The 16,586-nt window shown below is 44.8% G+C and overlaps 2 protein-coding genes across 3 annotated transcripts in view; one reads left to right on the plus strand and one right to left on the minus strand.

Annotated features, from left to right (window-relative positions):
* LOC144695670 (uncharacterized) overlaps nt 1-13,776 on the minus strand; it is a 278,313-nt gene extending 264,537 nt beyond the window's left edge. Inside the window, exon 1 of the mRNA XM_078566602.1 lies at nt 13,766-13,776. The gene's annotated coding sequence lies outside the window, so the exon portion shown is untranslated. The remainder of the gene's footprint in view (nt 1-13,765) is intronic.
* The window catches only part of LOC144695668 (N-acetyllactosaminide alpha-1,3-galactosyltransferase-like), a 28,207-nt gene continuing 17,034 nt past the window's right edge, over nt 5,414-16,586 (plus strand). The window contains exons 1-3 of one of the 2 annotated variants that reach the window (XM_078566595.1): nt 5,414-5,482; nt 7,758-9,988; nt 11,910-11,993. In XM_078566595.1, coding sequence (XP_078422721.1) covers nt 9,915-9,988; nt 11,910-11,993 — 158 coding nt within the window. In that variant the 5' untranslated portion in view covers nt 5,414-5,482; nt 7,758-9,914. Of the gene's footprint in view, nt 5,483-5,541; nt 9,989-11,909; nt 11,994-16,586 lie in introns of those variants that run through there. The other variant, XM_078566594.1, reaches the window with a different exon arrangement.

Below are 16,586 nucleotides of genomic sequence, written 5' to 3' on the forward strand. Positions count from 1 at the left end.
GATATAGCATGAGAATCTGCCATTGAGGCCGGCGGGTAAAAAGTCGTTTTCCCTGCGTGCTACCGCACTTATTGCAAATCTAGGATGATTCCACCCACTCCCACAGACACACACACACATTCACTCTCTCCCTCCCACTCCCACACACGCTCACTCTCACTCCCACACACGTGCACACACAGACACACACACTCTACACTCACTCTCTCTCTCACTCCCAAACACACGCGCACACACACTCTCACTCACACACACAAACACTCACTCTCTCACTCAAAAGCACATACACTCTCTCACTCCCATACATGCACACGCACACACACACACACACACACACGCATACTTTCTCTCTCTCTCTCACTTCCACACACACACATGCACTCACTCTCTCACTACCTTCCTACACACACACAAACTCATACCCTCTCATTCCCACACACACTTTCTCTCTCACTCTCGCTGACACACGCATACACATGCACTCTCTCTCTCGCACACACTCACTCACTCACTCTCTCTCTCACTCACTCACTCACTCACTCACTCACTCACACACTCACTCTCTCACTCACACACACACACACACACACACACACACATACTCATTCAGTCCCCACAGACACACACTCAATCTCCCACAAACAGCAGTCAGGCTCTTCCCCTGCCCACCCTTTGACCTGGGGCTCCGCAGCTTCTCGTTCCCAGGCCTCGCAGCCAGCCTCCCCTCCTTGGGACACCGGCACTGCACTCCCCAGCACTCTGCTCAGCGGCACTCTGTTCCTCGGGTCCAAATCCCCAGCACTCTGCTCCCGGGGTCCCACTCCCTGGCACTCTGCTTCCTGGGTCCCACTCTCCGGCACTCTGTTTCCCAGGTTCCATTCCCCCGCACTCTGGTCCCGTGGCCCTACTCCCTAGCACTCTGCTTCCCGGTACTCCGTTCCCCGGGTCCCGTTCCCTGCCACTCGGCTCCCCAGGCCCCACTCACTGGCACTCCATTCCCCAGCACTCAGTCCCCCAGCTTTTTGCTCCCCGGCACTCTGCTTCCCGGGCCCTGGTTGGAGGCATCAGCGTGGCATTCCAGAGCACTCCGACAGCACTACACCAGTGGTAGTGTCCCTACATATGAGCCAGAAGTCCCAGGCCCACATCCCACTCCAGCTCTTGATGGCCACTGAAGGTGTGTTCATATTCTGGACAAACAGGTTGATTATCAACCTATAAATCCTTCTGATACAACTATGACAGGCGGTAAGAGTGGGAGAGCTTCCTGGTCAGCCACACATGATGTGGAGTGGCCATATCTGCTGGCAACCTGTTCCAGGAAAGAACTAGCCATGGATACACACATAAGCATGTGATTTGTCTGCCTCAGGTATCACAAAGCACAGGAAATGATGAAGTCTATAACTAAGTTACAAACTATGATTATTTGTATTGTCATCACAATTTGGCACCTGGTACCACGGCGATTTTTCAAAGAACCAATTATCTATCTATCGATAATACCAGGTGCCAACCTATTTACCATTTTGTCTTGACCCTGTTTCCCACTTCCTTCTTGGGTTTATTGCATTGACCATAAAAAGTCAACAAGCATGAATCACACATCTGGCATTATCAGCAGGAGCTAAGCAGCATGGGGGATGTGAGGAAGAGTTTTTTTTACGCAACAAATGGTAATGAGCTGTAACTCACTGCCTACAAAGGTGGTGGAACCAGAGGTGATGAATGATTTTTTTTAAAAATGGCTGGACACTTGAGGGAAATAAATTTGCAGGGCTATGGGGATAGAGCCGGGGAATGGGACAGATTGAGCTGCTCTGCAGAGAGCCGGCACAGACTGGGCTGAATGGCCTCCTGCTGTGTCATAACGACTCTAAATTGTACTCTGATGCCTTAATCCCTAAAGTAACATTGGAATGAACAACTTTAACCAATTTAAATCATTTCCAGCTACAGCACAAATCCATGTAAAAATATAAACTAAAAAAATTTAATCAGATGAGATTAAGTCAAATATTAATCCTACATTAAAGCAAAATACTGCGGATGCTGGAAATCTGAAATAAAACAGAAAATGCTGGAAAAACTCAGCAGGCCTGACAGCATCTGTGGAGAGAGAAACAGAGTTAACGTTTCGAGTCTGTATGACCCTTCTTCAGAGCTCCGTTTCTCTCTCCACAGATGTTGTCAGACCTGCTGAGTTTTTCCAGCATTTTCTGTTCTTGTTATCAATCCTACATATATTTGTATTTAGGGAACTTTACGTTCCACTGGTATGACTAAAGTTGATAAGCTATATTTGAACCCTAGAGGCAGCGATGAGTGATGTAGCTAAATCAGGCACATGGGAGTATTATTCTCTCTACAGCAGCCTTAAAGTAAACAGTATTGGACTCAAGCCTAAATGTAGCTTGGAAATGCCTGGCACAATAGAACAGCAAATGAGTCTTATAAGGAAATTCACTATGTTGATGTACATTTAAAAAGCTGTTCCATGGCATCGCTTTCATTACATTGCTGATGAATACAGCAGATTAAATTCTATTACGTTCCGATAATTTATTTGTCAAATGCTTTGTCCCCTACAGAACTAGCATATAGAATTACATTTTTGTATACTCATTCATGGGATGTAGGCAGAGCTGGCAAGGCCAGCATTTATTGATTTATTACCCATCCCTAATTGCCTTTGATAAGGTGGTGGTGAGCTGCACTCTTGAACCACTGCAGTCCGTGTGGGGTAGGCACACCCTCAGTACTGTTAGGGAGGGAGTTCCAGGACTTTTACCCAGCGACAGTGAAGGAACAGCGATATAGTTCCAAATCAGGATGGTGAGTGACTTCGAGGGGAACTAGCCTATCAATATATCCTTCTATTACAAGCATGTACAGCAAGCAGCTAGGAAGGAAAATGATATATTAACCTTTATTGCAAGGGGATTAGAGTATAAAAGTAAGGAAGTCTTGTTGAAATTTTACAGGGCTTTGGTGAGACCACACCTGGAGAACTGTGTACACGTTTTGTCTGTTTAACTAAGGAAGGATATACATTTTTTATTCATTCATGGGATGTGGGCTTCACTGGCTGGGCCAGCATTTATTGCCCTAGTTGCCCTTGAGAGGGTGCTGATGAGCTTCCTTCTTGAACCGCTGCAGTCCATGAGGTGTAGGTACATCCACCGAGCTGTTAGGAAGGGAGTTCCAGGATTTTGACCCAGCAACAGTGAAGGAACTACGATATATTTCCAAGTCAGGATCGTGAGTGGGCTGAAGGGGAACTTCCTGCTTCACAGGAGATGCAACAAAGTTTCACTAGATTGATTTCTGAAATGATACAGCCATCTTTAGAGGTGGAGATAAAGTAGAAGTGGCCTATATTCTCTGGAGTTCAGAAAAATGAGAAGCAAGCTCACTGAAATGTATAAAATTCTTAGAGGAGTTGACTGTGTTGACAGGAGTTGTGAATAAAAACCACTCAGAGTCTGGAGTAAGCCAAAAGTAGGAATTTTATTACAAGCATGCAGGGGAATGCTTCAAAAAGCAGTGATTGTGATTTGGATTTATACATAATACAGCTTCAGCCAGCTGCATGACCCAGCGTGATTTGTCTGTTCATGGCCTTCATGTGTCACTGGTAAACACATCCTATCATATTCTCGCAGACAAGCGGGCTAGTGGGACAGTACAAAATGTACAAAGAAGCCCAGAAAAACAGTTCAGGTTTGTCAGCTACAGTGATTTCATCTCCAGCAAAACACATCTTGAAAAACAGGCCAGGTGTGTAAGCTAAGGGTTACGGGGGGGAAAAAGGAACAGGTTTCACATGTATAACTCACTTCTCACTCATCGTAATCACATTAACCCTTCATTCGCCACAGCACAAGGCAAATGCTGCAAGAACAAAAACAGAAAATGTTGGAAAAACTCAGCAGGTCTGACAGCATCTGTGGAGAGAGGAACAGAGTTAACGTTTGGAGCTCTGAAGAAGGGTCATAGGGACTGGAAACATTCACTCCCTTTCTCTCTCCACAGATGCTGTCAGACCTGCTGAGTTTTTCCAGCATTTTCTGTTTTTGTTTCAGATTTCCAGCATCTGCAGTATTTTGATTTTATCTAAATGCTGCCAAGTTTATTTTCCCTGCCTGGAGAATTTAGTCATGGGTGGCGAGGAGGGGGTGGGGGTGGGGATCACAGTCTCGGACCAAGGGGCAGGCCACTTATGACTGAGATGAGAAGTGATTTCTTCACTCGGAGGGTTGTGGATCTTTGGAATTCTCTACCCCAGGGAGCTGTGGATGCTGAGTCAAAGATTGTACTTAAAATTGGGATTTCTAGACACTAAGGGAATCAAGGGATTTGGGGACAGGGCAGGGAAGCGTAGTCAAGGTAGAAAATCAGCCATAATCTTACAGAATAGTGGAGCAGGTTTTGGGGGCTGGAATGGCTACTTCTGCTAGTATTTCCTACATTCCTGTATGCCTTTCTCCCCCAAATATTGACCTAGCCTCACCTTAAATGTATCTCTGCTAGTCGTCTCAACTGCTTCTCTTGGTTGCATATTTGCTCGCCGAATAACAAATCCAAAAATTTGCAGGACCAATCGTATCACCACCTCCCTCCCCTCCCACGAAATAGGACAATGTGGATGAAAATATGAAACTGCAAACTCTGAATTCTCATTCACAGGTTGGGCGTCAGCAATTAAAGGAAAGCTCCCTCAGAATCTCCCCAGTGGCTCATTAACCACACTCACCACCTACGGTGCAGCTGAGACTCACTAAGGCAAGGTAAGTCACAAGTTCCACCCCAGTCGGAGGGAAGGGAGAAAGAGGGTTAAAATTACCTTAGACCCCCTGGTATAAGAAGGAGGTCGGTGGATGAGGGAGGGAGGGGGTGGGGGGTGGAGTGGACTTCATTCAGGACCCGACTACCCAAGTGATTCACTATGAAAGAGAAGTAGAGATTGTCCGAACGACAATTGGGGAAAGGCAGCTCCGTTCCCTCTTACTGACTTTACCTAGTCATGGAGGAAAGGATTGCTCCGGGCAAACGGGGCTTTAGAGTCGCAAAATTACCTTGAGTGGCAATAAGGCGGACGAATTGTCAGTGGTATCAGTAGTTGGACAATAATTTTGCTATTTCAGGCGATGGGTCAAAAGCTGCAGTGAAACTGGTACCCAGTCTCCCCAGAAATCAAAACGCCTTTCACCCTGAAAGTCATCTCTTCCGACATTTGAAACAAAAAAAAAGGCCTCTTGAAGGACTTGCTGTGCGACAAAAATGACTGTTCATACCGAGAGATGCTGTGCTGAAGGTGAGTTTTAAACCACCTGTTTACCTGTCATTCTATGTCAAGAACGTTAACTAAAGAGTTGCCAATCTCTGTTTTTGTCTCCGGCAAGATCCAGAAATCGACACAGTAAAGGTGAAAACGAAAAATAGTTTGAGATTTTCCGAACAAGTCGCACCGAACATGCAGGTAACCACCTTGTCATGGGCTATAATACATTTCCCTATATTTCGTACTGAAAAATGATGTTTCCTAGTTAAAGATTTATCTGTTGAAAGCTTCGGCCGAGCGTACATTTGTTACACGTCCGAATCCTGTGCCATAAACTAGGTTGGGATCACAAACTCCACCAAATGCCATTTCTCCAAATTCACCCTTAGGAGAGGCAAATGCAGTCAGGTTCATGCACTGTGTTGATGTTTCCTGGTGAGATGTAACGGCAGATCGAGGGGAGTTGGCTGACTTCGCCTGGGTTCTCTTTTTCTTCTTTGAGGGTTGCGAAGATTGCTGTCAAGAAGTAATTGCGAAACCGTAACTTGAGCAAGCCGCTCGTTGAGTTTTACACCGAGTACAAGCAACAAACCTGCAATCAGGAGATTGTTGCTTCTTAGAAAACTATATAATTGGCAATGAGTGCTGCCAATGTAAGTGCGGGGCCCAGGTGCTTTAAAACATTGCACAAGGCTTACCAGGAAGTGAGTTATGAAATATATATTCGAGGGTGGGGGAGTGGGGACTGTACTGGCGAAGTATGTGCAGGACAATGCAAACCTGGGAGTGAGTTACAAGCCACAATCTGATCAAGAAGATCAGACGAATTTACATGCAGATTAACGGACGCTCAAACAAATTACAGGATGGGATTTGGTTGAAGTTTTTCGATGGTTTACTGGATTTCAGGCAGTGAGTTGTAGACTGGAATCTAATTGAGGAATTCTACGTGTAAAAGATTGAACCTGGAAATAAGCGCCAGGAGCTTGGGGGAGACAGTGCTGTAGTGGCGGTGACACTGAATTTGTAATCCAGAGGCCAAAGTGGGTGCATACATTCAAATCCCACCTATACGAGTGAAATACAAATCTAATTGATTAAAAATCTAGAACTGAAAGCTAGTCTCAGTAATGGTGATCATAAACGTATGGTCGATTGTGGTAAAAACCCATCTGGTTCACTAATACCCTTGAGAGAAGGAGATCTGCCGTCCTTTGCTGGTACAGCTAACATGTGACTTGAGACCCACAGCAATGTGGTTAACTCTCAACTGCCTTCTGAAATAGCTCAGAAAGCTGCTACAGCATGGAATGCAGTGGTTCAAGAAGATGGCTTGTTACCACTGCCTCATGGACAACAAATGCTGGCTTTGCCAGTGATGCCCACATGCCATGAAAGAGTTAAAAAAAATCAGCCTTATGGAATTCGTCAGATGGTACATGTAAGCTGTCATACTGTCACACATGTTACATTGGGAAGGGTAAGGTGCAGAATGGTCTCTGTCACCTGAATTGTTCTTTGTGACATTACCTGACACATAATCAGGGGACATAGATTTAAGGTTTTGGGCAAGAGATGCAGCATACGTGGAAGAAATATTTTATGCAACAAGTGGTAGAGACCTGGAAATCGCTCTCAGGTGGATGGCTACTTCTTTGAAGAAGAGCAGAAGGTTCCCCTTGGTGGCCCCGTACCACGGGCAAGTGAGCATAGAAATAGAAGAATAGGACAGGTGAATAAGTTGCTGGACAGATAGTGCAGGACGGAGGGTTTTAGACTCTTGGGACATTAGGATCAGTTCTGGGGAGATGGGACCTGTACAGACTGGACAGGTAAAACCTTAACAGAGCTGTGACCAATTTCCTTGCGGGGTGATTTGCTGATGCTATTGGGGAGGGCTTAAATTAACTTGGTAGGGGTGTGGGAACCAGGAGGTAATTCTAGAGATGGATACCAAGTGCAAAGAATATTGGGAGAGACAGATAGTACTAGAGTAGGAATGCAAGAGGGAATGAAATAAAGTCTAAATTATGGTTACAGCGCATATGTGTGAATGTGCAAAGTGTGGTAAATAAGATCAGTGAGTTGCAGATGCAGATACACATGGAAATATGATGTTGTAGCAATACCAGAGACCCAGCTCAAAGAAGGGCAGGACTTGGTATTAAGTATTCTTGGATACAAGATGTTCAAGAAAAATAGGAAAGGAAGGAAAGGAGGAGGGCTGGCAGTAATGATTAAGGAGAATATTGCAGTGCTGGAGACAGAGGATGGGTCAAGCACTCAGCTCCAGACCTCATTACAGCCTTGGTGCAAGCATGGACAAAAGAGCTGAACTCCAGAGGTGAGGTGAAGTGACTGCCCTTGAGGAGGACTGGGGCCAATTAGGGACCAAAAAGGGGATTTACGCACAGAGGCAGGGGTATGGCTGAGATATTAATTAAATGAATACTTTGCATCTGTCTTTACCAAGGATGAAGATGAAGAAGATGCTGCATGGCAAATGAGGAGATAGTTCGGCTACTTGAAGGGTTTAAAATTGATCAGGAGGAGGTTTTGGATAGTCTGCCTATACTTAAAGTTTAATAAGGCACCAGGACCAGATGGGACGCATCCAACGATACTGAAGGAAGTGAGAATGGAAATTGTGGAGGCACTAGCCATAATTTTCTAGTCTTCCTTAGACTCAGGGGTGCTGCTAGAGGATTGGGGAATTGCAAAGAGACAACGTAAATTAAATGGTACAATTCTAAAGAGGGACCTGCGTGTATAGGTGTATAAATCATTGAAAGTTGCAGGAAGATTGAGAGAGCAGTGAGAGCAAGCAGCATCCTGGGTTTTATCAAATGGGGCATAGAGTACAAAAGCAAGGAGGTTATGCTAAACCTGTACAAAGTACTGAAGCACTGGTTCAACCCCAGCTGGAGTATTATGCCCAGTTCTGGGCATTGCACTTTAGGAGAGGTCTGAAAGCATTAGAAAGGGTGCAGAAGAGATTCACAGGAATGGGTCCAGGGATGAGGAACTTCAGTTATGTAAAAAGACTGGAGAAGTCGGGGCTCTTTTCTTCAGAGAAAAGAAAGTTGAGAGGAGATTTGATAGAGATATTCAAGATCATGAGGAGTCTGGACAGAGCAGATAGGGAGAAAATGTTCCCATTGGTGGAAGCATCGAGAACCAGAGGGCACAGATTTAAGGTAATTGGTAAAAGAAGCAATGTTGACAAGAGGAAAAACATTTTCACACAGCAAGTGGTTAGGATCCGGATTACACTGCCTGAGAGTGTGGTGGGAGCAGGGTCAATGTAGGCTTTCAAAAGGGAATTGGATCATTATCTCAAAAAGAAAAACTTGCACAGCCACAGGGAAAAGGCAGAGGAATAGCACTTGGTGAATTGTTCCTTCAGAGGGCTAGCACAGACATGATGGGCCAAATGGTGTATGCACAGCCACAGGGAAAAGGCAAAGGAATAGCACTGGGTGAATTGTTCCTTCAGAGGGCTAGCACGGACATGATGAGCCAAATGGTGTATGCTGTAACCATTCTGCGATTTTATGATAATAAACACAACACTGGTTACAGAGAGGAAGATGGTAAAAATGAAAAGACACATATTCCTCAGAGTAGTTAAAAAAAAAGGCAGTATGGAGGATAAGTATGATTCAAGGGGACCAAGATGTTATTTCATTCATGAGAGATGACATCTGAAGGCAGGTTGTTGGAAATTAGAAGGCAAAACTCTAGCATTTGTGCGTGTGACAGACAACATTGGTGTATTGGCCGATATTGGTCTCTTAACCAATGTCACTAAGAAAATTTGGATTATCTAGTCATTACCACGTTGCTGTTTGAAGGAACTCGCTGGGTTTAAATGGGATGCAGCATTTCATACGTTGGATCGGTGATGACATTTCCAAAGTACTTCTTTGTCGGTATAGTGATTTGGGACTGCTTGAGGTCATGAAAGCTGCAATATATAAAAGTAAATCTTTCTTTATTTCAAGCAACCATTTTTGACTTAAAAAGAAAACACTGCGGATGCTGGAAATCTGAAATAAAACAGAAAATGCTGGAAAATCTCAGGTTTTTATTTATTATAAACTATTTCAAGTGCCCCTCATACTCCACATGTATTGTTCTATTACAAGAACTGGTTCAGAATGAGTGTGTTCACTTAAGTCATGTGCTCAAGTCTCTGGAATCGGCGCATTCTAGCCTTGATATTTTACTGTACATTCTCATCTCAGTTCATGGTAATTCATTCTCAGCCTGTGTTTGGTGAGTGACATTCACATCTCTGAGCCAGCAGATTGTGGGTTCAAATCCCTCTCCAGAGATTTGAACCAATGATCCAGGCTGACACTTCCAGAGCCGTACTGAGAGTGTGCGGCACTGTTGGAGGCACTGTCCTTTGGATATGATTTTAAACTGAGACACTGCTATCACAAACCTTTTAACCCTGAATTTTATTAAGGGGGCTGATGAACAAAAATCACTCTCCATCCCAGGTAAAGGCATTGCTATAAGAAGACTGGTGTCAGTTGATTATCGGTCAATCCACCTCAAGTACGAACTGTAGTTAAACTAAAAATATTCTTACTTCCAGGTCAGGTTGGATATCAACAAACAAATGCTCTTTGCTGCGCTGTTGTGTATGGCAGTTCTGTCACTGGTGTACATTTCCTATCATTCTCACAGATTAATGTAAGTAGCATTTTAAACAGAATTTCTTTCCCTTTATTCCTTGTTTGTTGAAACTTGACACTGAACAGTTCTCCAGGTTCAAAACATTTGTGTGAAAGGCTCTAAAGACACACAGGAGTCAGACCCTCAGCTCATGGTCTCGGCAGAATGTAAGCTTGCAAAGTGAACTTCAGTACAGACCATGCAGAGGAATCGGTTGAGCATTGTTACTGGGCAAAGAAGTCTGTGGACCAACACTCATGTCAGTCCAGAATGAACTGTGACAGGTAACACTCAAATCAGCACAGTGTGGGACCAGGACAGGTACACTCACCTCGGTCCACAGTGAGTCAGACAGGTAACATTCACCTCAGACTACAGTGAGACCAGAAGAGGTAATAATCACCTCAGTCCACAGTGAAACTGGGACAGGTAACACTCAACTCAGACCAGTGTGAGACCAGGACAGGTACACTCAACTCAGTCCACAGTGAGAAAAGGACAGGTAACACTCAGTCCACAGTGCGATTGGGACAGCTAATATTCACCTCAGACAACAGTGAGACCAGGACAGATAACACTCACCTCAGTCCACAGTGAGACTGGGACAGATAACACTCACCTCAGTCCACAGTGAGATCAGACAGGTAACACTCACCTCAGTCCACAGTGAGACTGCAACAGGTAACACTCACCTCAGTCCACAGTGAGACCAGGACAGGTAACATTCACCTCATTCCACAGTGACACCGGGACAGATAACACTCACCTCAGTCCACAGTGAGATCAGACAGGTAACACTCACCTCAGTCCACAGTGAGACTGCAACAGGTAACACTCACCTCAGTCCACAGTGAGACCAGGACAGGTAACACTCACCTCAGCCCACAGTGAGACTGCAACAGGTAACGCTCACCTCAGCCCACAGTGAGATCAGACAGGTAACACTCACCCCAGTCCACAGTGAGACCAGAACAGATAACATTCACCTCAGTCCACAGTGAGACCAGAACAGGTAACACTCACCTCAGCCCACAGTGAGACTGCAACAGGTAACACTCACCTCAGTCCACAGTGAGATCAGACAGGTAACACCCACCCCAGTCCACAGTGAGACCAGGACAGGTAACATTCACCTCATTCCACAGTGACACCGGGACGGATAACACTCACCTCAGTCAAAAGTGAGAATAGACAGGCAACACTCACCTCAGTCAAAAGTGAGAATAGACAGGCAACACTCACCTCAGTCTACAGTGATATAGGGACAGGTAACACTCACCTCAGTCCACAGTGAGATTGGGACGGGTAACACTCACCTCAGTCCACAGTGAGACTGGGACAGGTAACACTCACCTCAGTCCACAGTGAGACTGGGACAGGTAACACTCACCTCCGTCCACAGTGAAACCGGGACAAGTAACACTCACCTCAGTCCACAGTGAGACTAGGACAGGTAACACTCACCTCAGTCCAAAGTGAGATTGGGACAGGTAACGCTCACCTCAGTCCACAGTGAAACTGGGACAGGTAACATTCACCTCAATCTACAATGAGCCTAGGACAGATAACACTCACCTTAGTCCATGGTGAGAATCGGATAGATAACGCTCACCTCAGTCCACTGTGAGATTGTGTCAGGCAATGCCTCAGATTCTCTGATCTTTGACATCGGTTTGTCTTTTCTCACCTTTGTTATTCCCAGTGTAAATGAGATCCAGACCCTTGCATGTCTTGGGAACAGATCACGTGTATAGGTTCTCTGATCAGCCTCAGTCTATTCCCAGCTGTTCCGTTCTCATATCCACCCAGCCAACTCATCCTGAGCTGTCAAGTGCTTATCTTAACTTCATGCCCCGATAGTATTAATAAGATTTCAGCATGTTCATTCAAGGCCACCTGTTCTTCATCTTATTTCCTTTTCTCTCCTCACAACCCTTAGGACACAGGTTGCCAAGGAGGAATTAAAGTTTAGATGGAGGAAACATAATGTCCGCTCAGAGCTTCTATCCTGGTTCAATTCCAGGTATGTCATGGATTGTATTCCTAATCTACTGCCCACTATAGAATAATGCACAACATAGCAAGTCTCTGTCATGAACAAATCCAGACAAACACATGTAATGTTCCCCAGGAGTCAGTGTTGGGTCTCTTGCTCTTCCTAATATATATTAAGGACCTGGACCTTGGTGTACAAGGCACAATTTCAAATTTTTTGGATGATACAGAACTTGGAAGCATTGTGAACTGTGGGGAGGATAGTATTGAACTTCAAAAGGACATAGACAAGTTGGAATGGGCTGACAAGTGACAGATGAAGTTCAATCCGGAAAACTATGAAGTGACCCATTTTGGCAGGAAGAGCATGGAGAGACAATATAAAATAAAGGATGCGATTGTAAGGGGGCTGCAGAAGCAGAGGAACCTGGACGTATATGTACCTAAGTCACTGAAGGTGGCAGCACAGGTTGAGAGAGTAGTTAATAAAGCATACAGTATCCTAAGCTTTATTAATAGGGGCAGAGAGTACAAGAGCAAGGGGGCTATATTGAAATTGTATAAGACACTAGTTCAGCCTCAACTGTAATATTGCATCCCGTTCTGGGCACAGCACTTTAGGAAAGTTATGAAGGCACTAGAGAGAGTGCAGGAAAGTTTCAAGAGAATAGTTCCAGGGGTGAGGAACTTCAGCTGTGAAGTTAGATTGGAGAATCTGGGGCGGTTTAACTCGGAGAAGAGAAGGTTGAGAAGAGATTTGATGGAGGTATTCAAAACCATGGGAGGTCTGGACAGAGTAGATGGGAAAAGACTGTTTCCCTTGTGAAACGATTGAGAACCAGAGGGCACAGGGTTGAAATAAGTGGTAATAGAAGCCAAAGGGACTTGAGAGAAAGCAATTTCACGTAATAAGTGGTTGGGTTCTGGAATGCGCTGCCTGAAAGTGTGGTGGTTTTGAGGCATTCAAAAGGGAATTAGACTGTTACCTGAAAAGGAAAAATTACAGGGTTACGGGGAGAAGGAGTGGGAATTAGACCAGGTAAATTACTCATTGGGAAGGCCAGTGCAGACTGACAGGCTGAATGGCCTCCTTCTGCACCATAATAATTCAGTGATTCTGTGTTTCTTAAATATTAAGCAAGTGAAGGGAAGTGATATGAATGATTTAGGAAAGGAGGGGGGAATCAAAGGAGTTCCAAGCAGATCCAGGGACCTCCAACTTGCTGAAGCCTGAGACTGAAAGACATCATCCATTCGCCTCTTAATTGGAAGGGTATGGTAGATTCCCAACTTGTTGCACAAACATAAAACTGTCTGTGTTAATCAGCTGCCCATTGTAGAGATCACTCAATATTAATGCCATCTTTCACCTCTGTGTCTTGGGTTCGAGTCCCAGCCCAGGACTTAGCACAGAATCCAGGCTAACACTCCCAGTGCAGTACTGAGGGAGTGCTGCACTGTTGGAGGTGCCACCTTTGGATGAAATTTTAAACTGGTCCTCCACCTGCTCTCTCAGGTAGACATAAAAGACCCCATGGCATTTATTAGAAGCAGTGTAGCAGAGTTTCCCCCAGGGTCTTAGCCAATATTTATCTCTCAATCTACATCACTGAAAATGAATTATGTGCAATATGTCAAATGGCTGCTTGCGAGATCTTGTTGTGCAGAATTTGGCTGCTGGGCTTCCTACACTACAACAGTAACTACAGTTCAGAAGTATTCCATTGGCTATGAAGTGCTTTGGGACCTCTTAAGTTCAAGAAAGGTGATATATAAATGTAAATCTTTTTATCCCCTCACTTGCATTGAAATCCATGCTTAAGTTCCATTAGTATCAGTGGTAATGAACATTAGATCTTTCTATAACTGTTAGCAGCACTTACTTTATGCAGGGATGGCAAATTCAAAATCCACTCTAAGTGACCTGAGTGTGATGTCTATTTATTAGAAAGCTTTATGCAAAATATATGAACTCCATTAGGGAAGGAATCCTGGTTAATATAGTTGAGGCTCATAGAATAGAAAGGTCAGTGACAACTTGTATAACAAATGGGTTTAAAGATAGAAAACGAGTTGTGGTAAGTGGTTATTTTTCAGACTGGAGGGTGGGAGACAGTCGTGTTCCCCAAGGGTCATTGCTAAGAACACTGCTTTTTTGATATGTATCAAAGTATATATAAATGACTTGGATTTTGGAATATTGAGTAACATTTCAAAACTTGCCAATGAGACAAGGCACAAGTCAGGAGTGCAATGGAATTCTCTCCAATTGCCTGGAAGAGTGCAGCTCCAACAACACTCAAGAAGCTCAAAATCATCTAGGACAAAGCAATCCACTTGATTGGCACCCAATCCACCAACTTAAACATTTACTCCCTCCACCACTGAAGCACAGTGGCAGCAGTGTGTACCAGCTACAAGATGTACTGCAGCAACTCATCAAGCCTTAGACAGTACTTTCCAAACCTGTGACCTCTACTACCTAGAAGGACAAGGGCAGGAGATGCACGGGGACACAACCACCTGAAAGTTCCCCTCCAAGCCACTCACCATCCTAACTTCACTGTCGCTGGGTCAAAATCCTGGAACTGTCTTCTTAACAGCACTGTTGGTGTACCAACGCTACATGGACTTCAGCGGTTCAAGAAAGTGGATCACCACCACCTTCTCAAGGGCATTTAGGGATGGGCAACAAATGCTGGGCTAGCCAGCGACACCCATATCCCGTGAAAGAATAAATTTAAAAATATAAAATTTGGAGGTGTGACAAACAATGAGGATGATGCAAATCAACTGCAACAGGACATAGATAGGCTAGCAGAATGGACAGACAAGTGGCAGATGGAATTTAATATAGAGCAATGTGAGGTGATGCATTTTGGCGGGAGGGATAGGGAAAGGCAGTATAGACTTAATGGCACAGTTCTAAAGAGTGTGCAGGGAGTGGGAGACCTGGAGGTCCACGTATACAGATCCTTGAAGGCGGCAGAGTAGTTAGTAAAGCATACAGCATCTTGGGCTTTGAAAGTAGAGGTATTGAAAAAAGGGGAAGTTTTGATGAAGCTTTTTAAAACTCTAGTCAGGCCAGGACTAGAATATTGTGCCCAGTTCTGGTCACCACACTTTAGGAAGAATGTGAGGATCCTTGAGAGGGTGCAGAGGAGATTTACCTGAATGGTTCAAGGGATGGGGGCTGTTGTTTACAAGGTTAAGTTGGAGAAGCCAGGATTGTTCTCCTTGGAGCAAAGAAAATTGAGGGGAGATTTGAACAATGTGTACAAGAATAAGACAGGTTTAGATAAGGCAGACAAAGAAAGGCTGTTCCCATTAGCTGATGTAAAGACAAGATGTAAAGTTTTGGGAAAAAGTTGCAGTGGGTGATTTGAGGAAGAATTTTTTTTACGTAGCGAGGGGTAAAGCCCTGGAACTCGGTGACTACAATGATGATTGATTTCAAATGGAAATTGGATGGACATTTAAGGAAAATAGACTTGCAGAGCTATGGGATAGAGCGAGGGGATGTGACTGACAGGATTGCCTCATGGAGAGCCAGAAAGGACTTGATGGGCCGAATGGGTCATCATGTCTCTGTAACACTCTGACTATTTTCCTCAGGCTTCAATAAGCTATCGATAAAGTCTAACTTACAGAAATGGCACCTTTCTCAGTCACATAGCCATGTGCTTCCACGTTCTAACTCATAAGTCAAGACCACAGCAAGTGCACCCTTTGGTCACTGCTTAGAGATCAGAAGTAGGAACGCTGACTGACTTTTTTTCAAATTTTGCTTTTGCCCAGCCCAAGAGGCAATTATTGGGCAATTGTAGCATGCTGATAACCTGCCCGAATCTCATCAGGTAAACGTTCACATTCCGATAGTCTGCCCAAGTCCCATCAGGTAAACTGTTAACATCCCGATAGCCTGCTGAATCCCATCAGGTAAACTGTTCACATCCCAATAGCCTGCCCGAATCCCATCAGGTAAACTGTTCACATCCCAATAGCCTGCCCAAATGCCATCAGGTAAATTGTTCACATCCCGATAGCCTGCCCAAATGCCATCAGGTAAATTGTTCACATCCCGATAGCCTGCCCAAATCCCATCAGGTAAATTGTTCACATCCCGATAGCCTGCCCAAATCCCATCAGGTAAATTGTTCACATCCCGATAGCCTGCCCGAATCCCGTCAGGTAAATTGTTCACATCCCAATAGCCTGCCCAAATCCCATCAGGTAAATTGTTCACATCCCGATAGCCTGCCCGAATCCCGTCAGGTAAATTGTTCACATCCCAATAGCCTGCCCAAATCCCATCAGGTAAATTGTTCACATCCCGATAGCCTGCCCGAATCCCGTCAGGTAAACTGTTCACATCCCAATAGCCTGCCCAAATGCCATCAGGTAAATTGTTCACATCCTGATGGCCTTCCCGAATCCAATCAGGTAAACTGTTCACATTCAGATAGCCTTCCTGAATCCCGTCAGTTAAATATTCACATCCCGATAGCCTACCCGAATCCCGTCAGGTAAATATTCACATCCCGATAGCCTACCCGAATCCCGTCAGGTGAATGTTCACATCCCGATAGTCTGCCCGAATTCCGTCAGGTAAATATTCACA

The sequence above is a fragment of the Cetorhinus maximus genome, chromosome 21 (genome assembly GCF_964194155.1).
Source record: "Cetorhinus maximus chromosome 21, sCetMax3.hap1.1, whole genome shotgun sequence".
Lineage (NCBI taxonomy): Eukaryota > Metazoa > Chordata > Chondrichthyes > Lamniformes > Cetorhinidae > Cetorhinus > Cetorhinus maximus.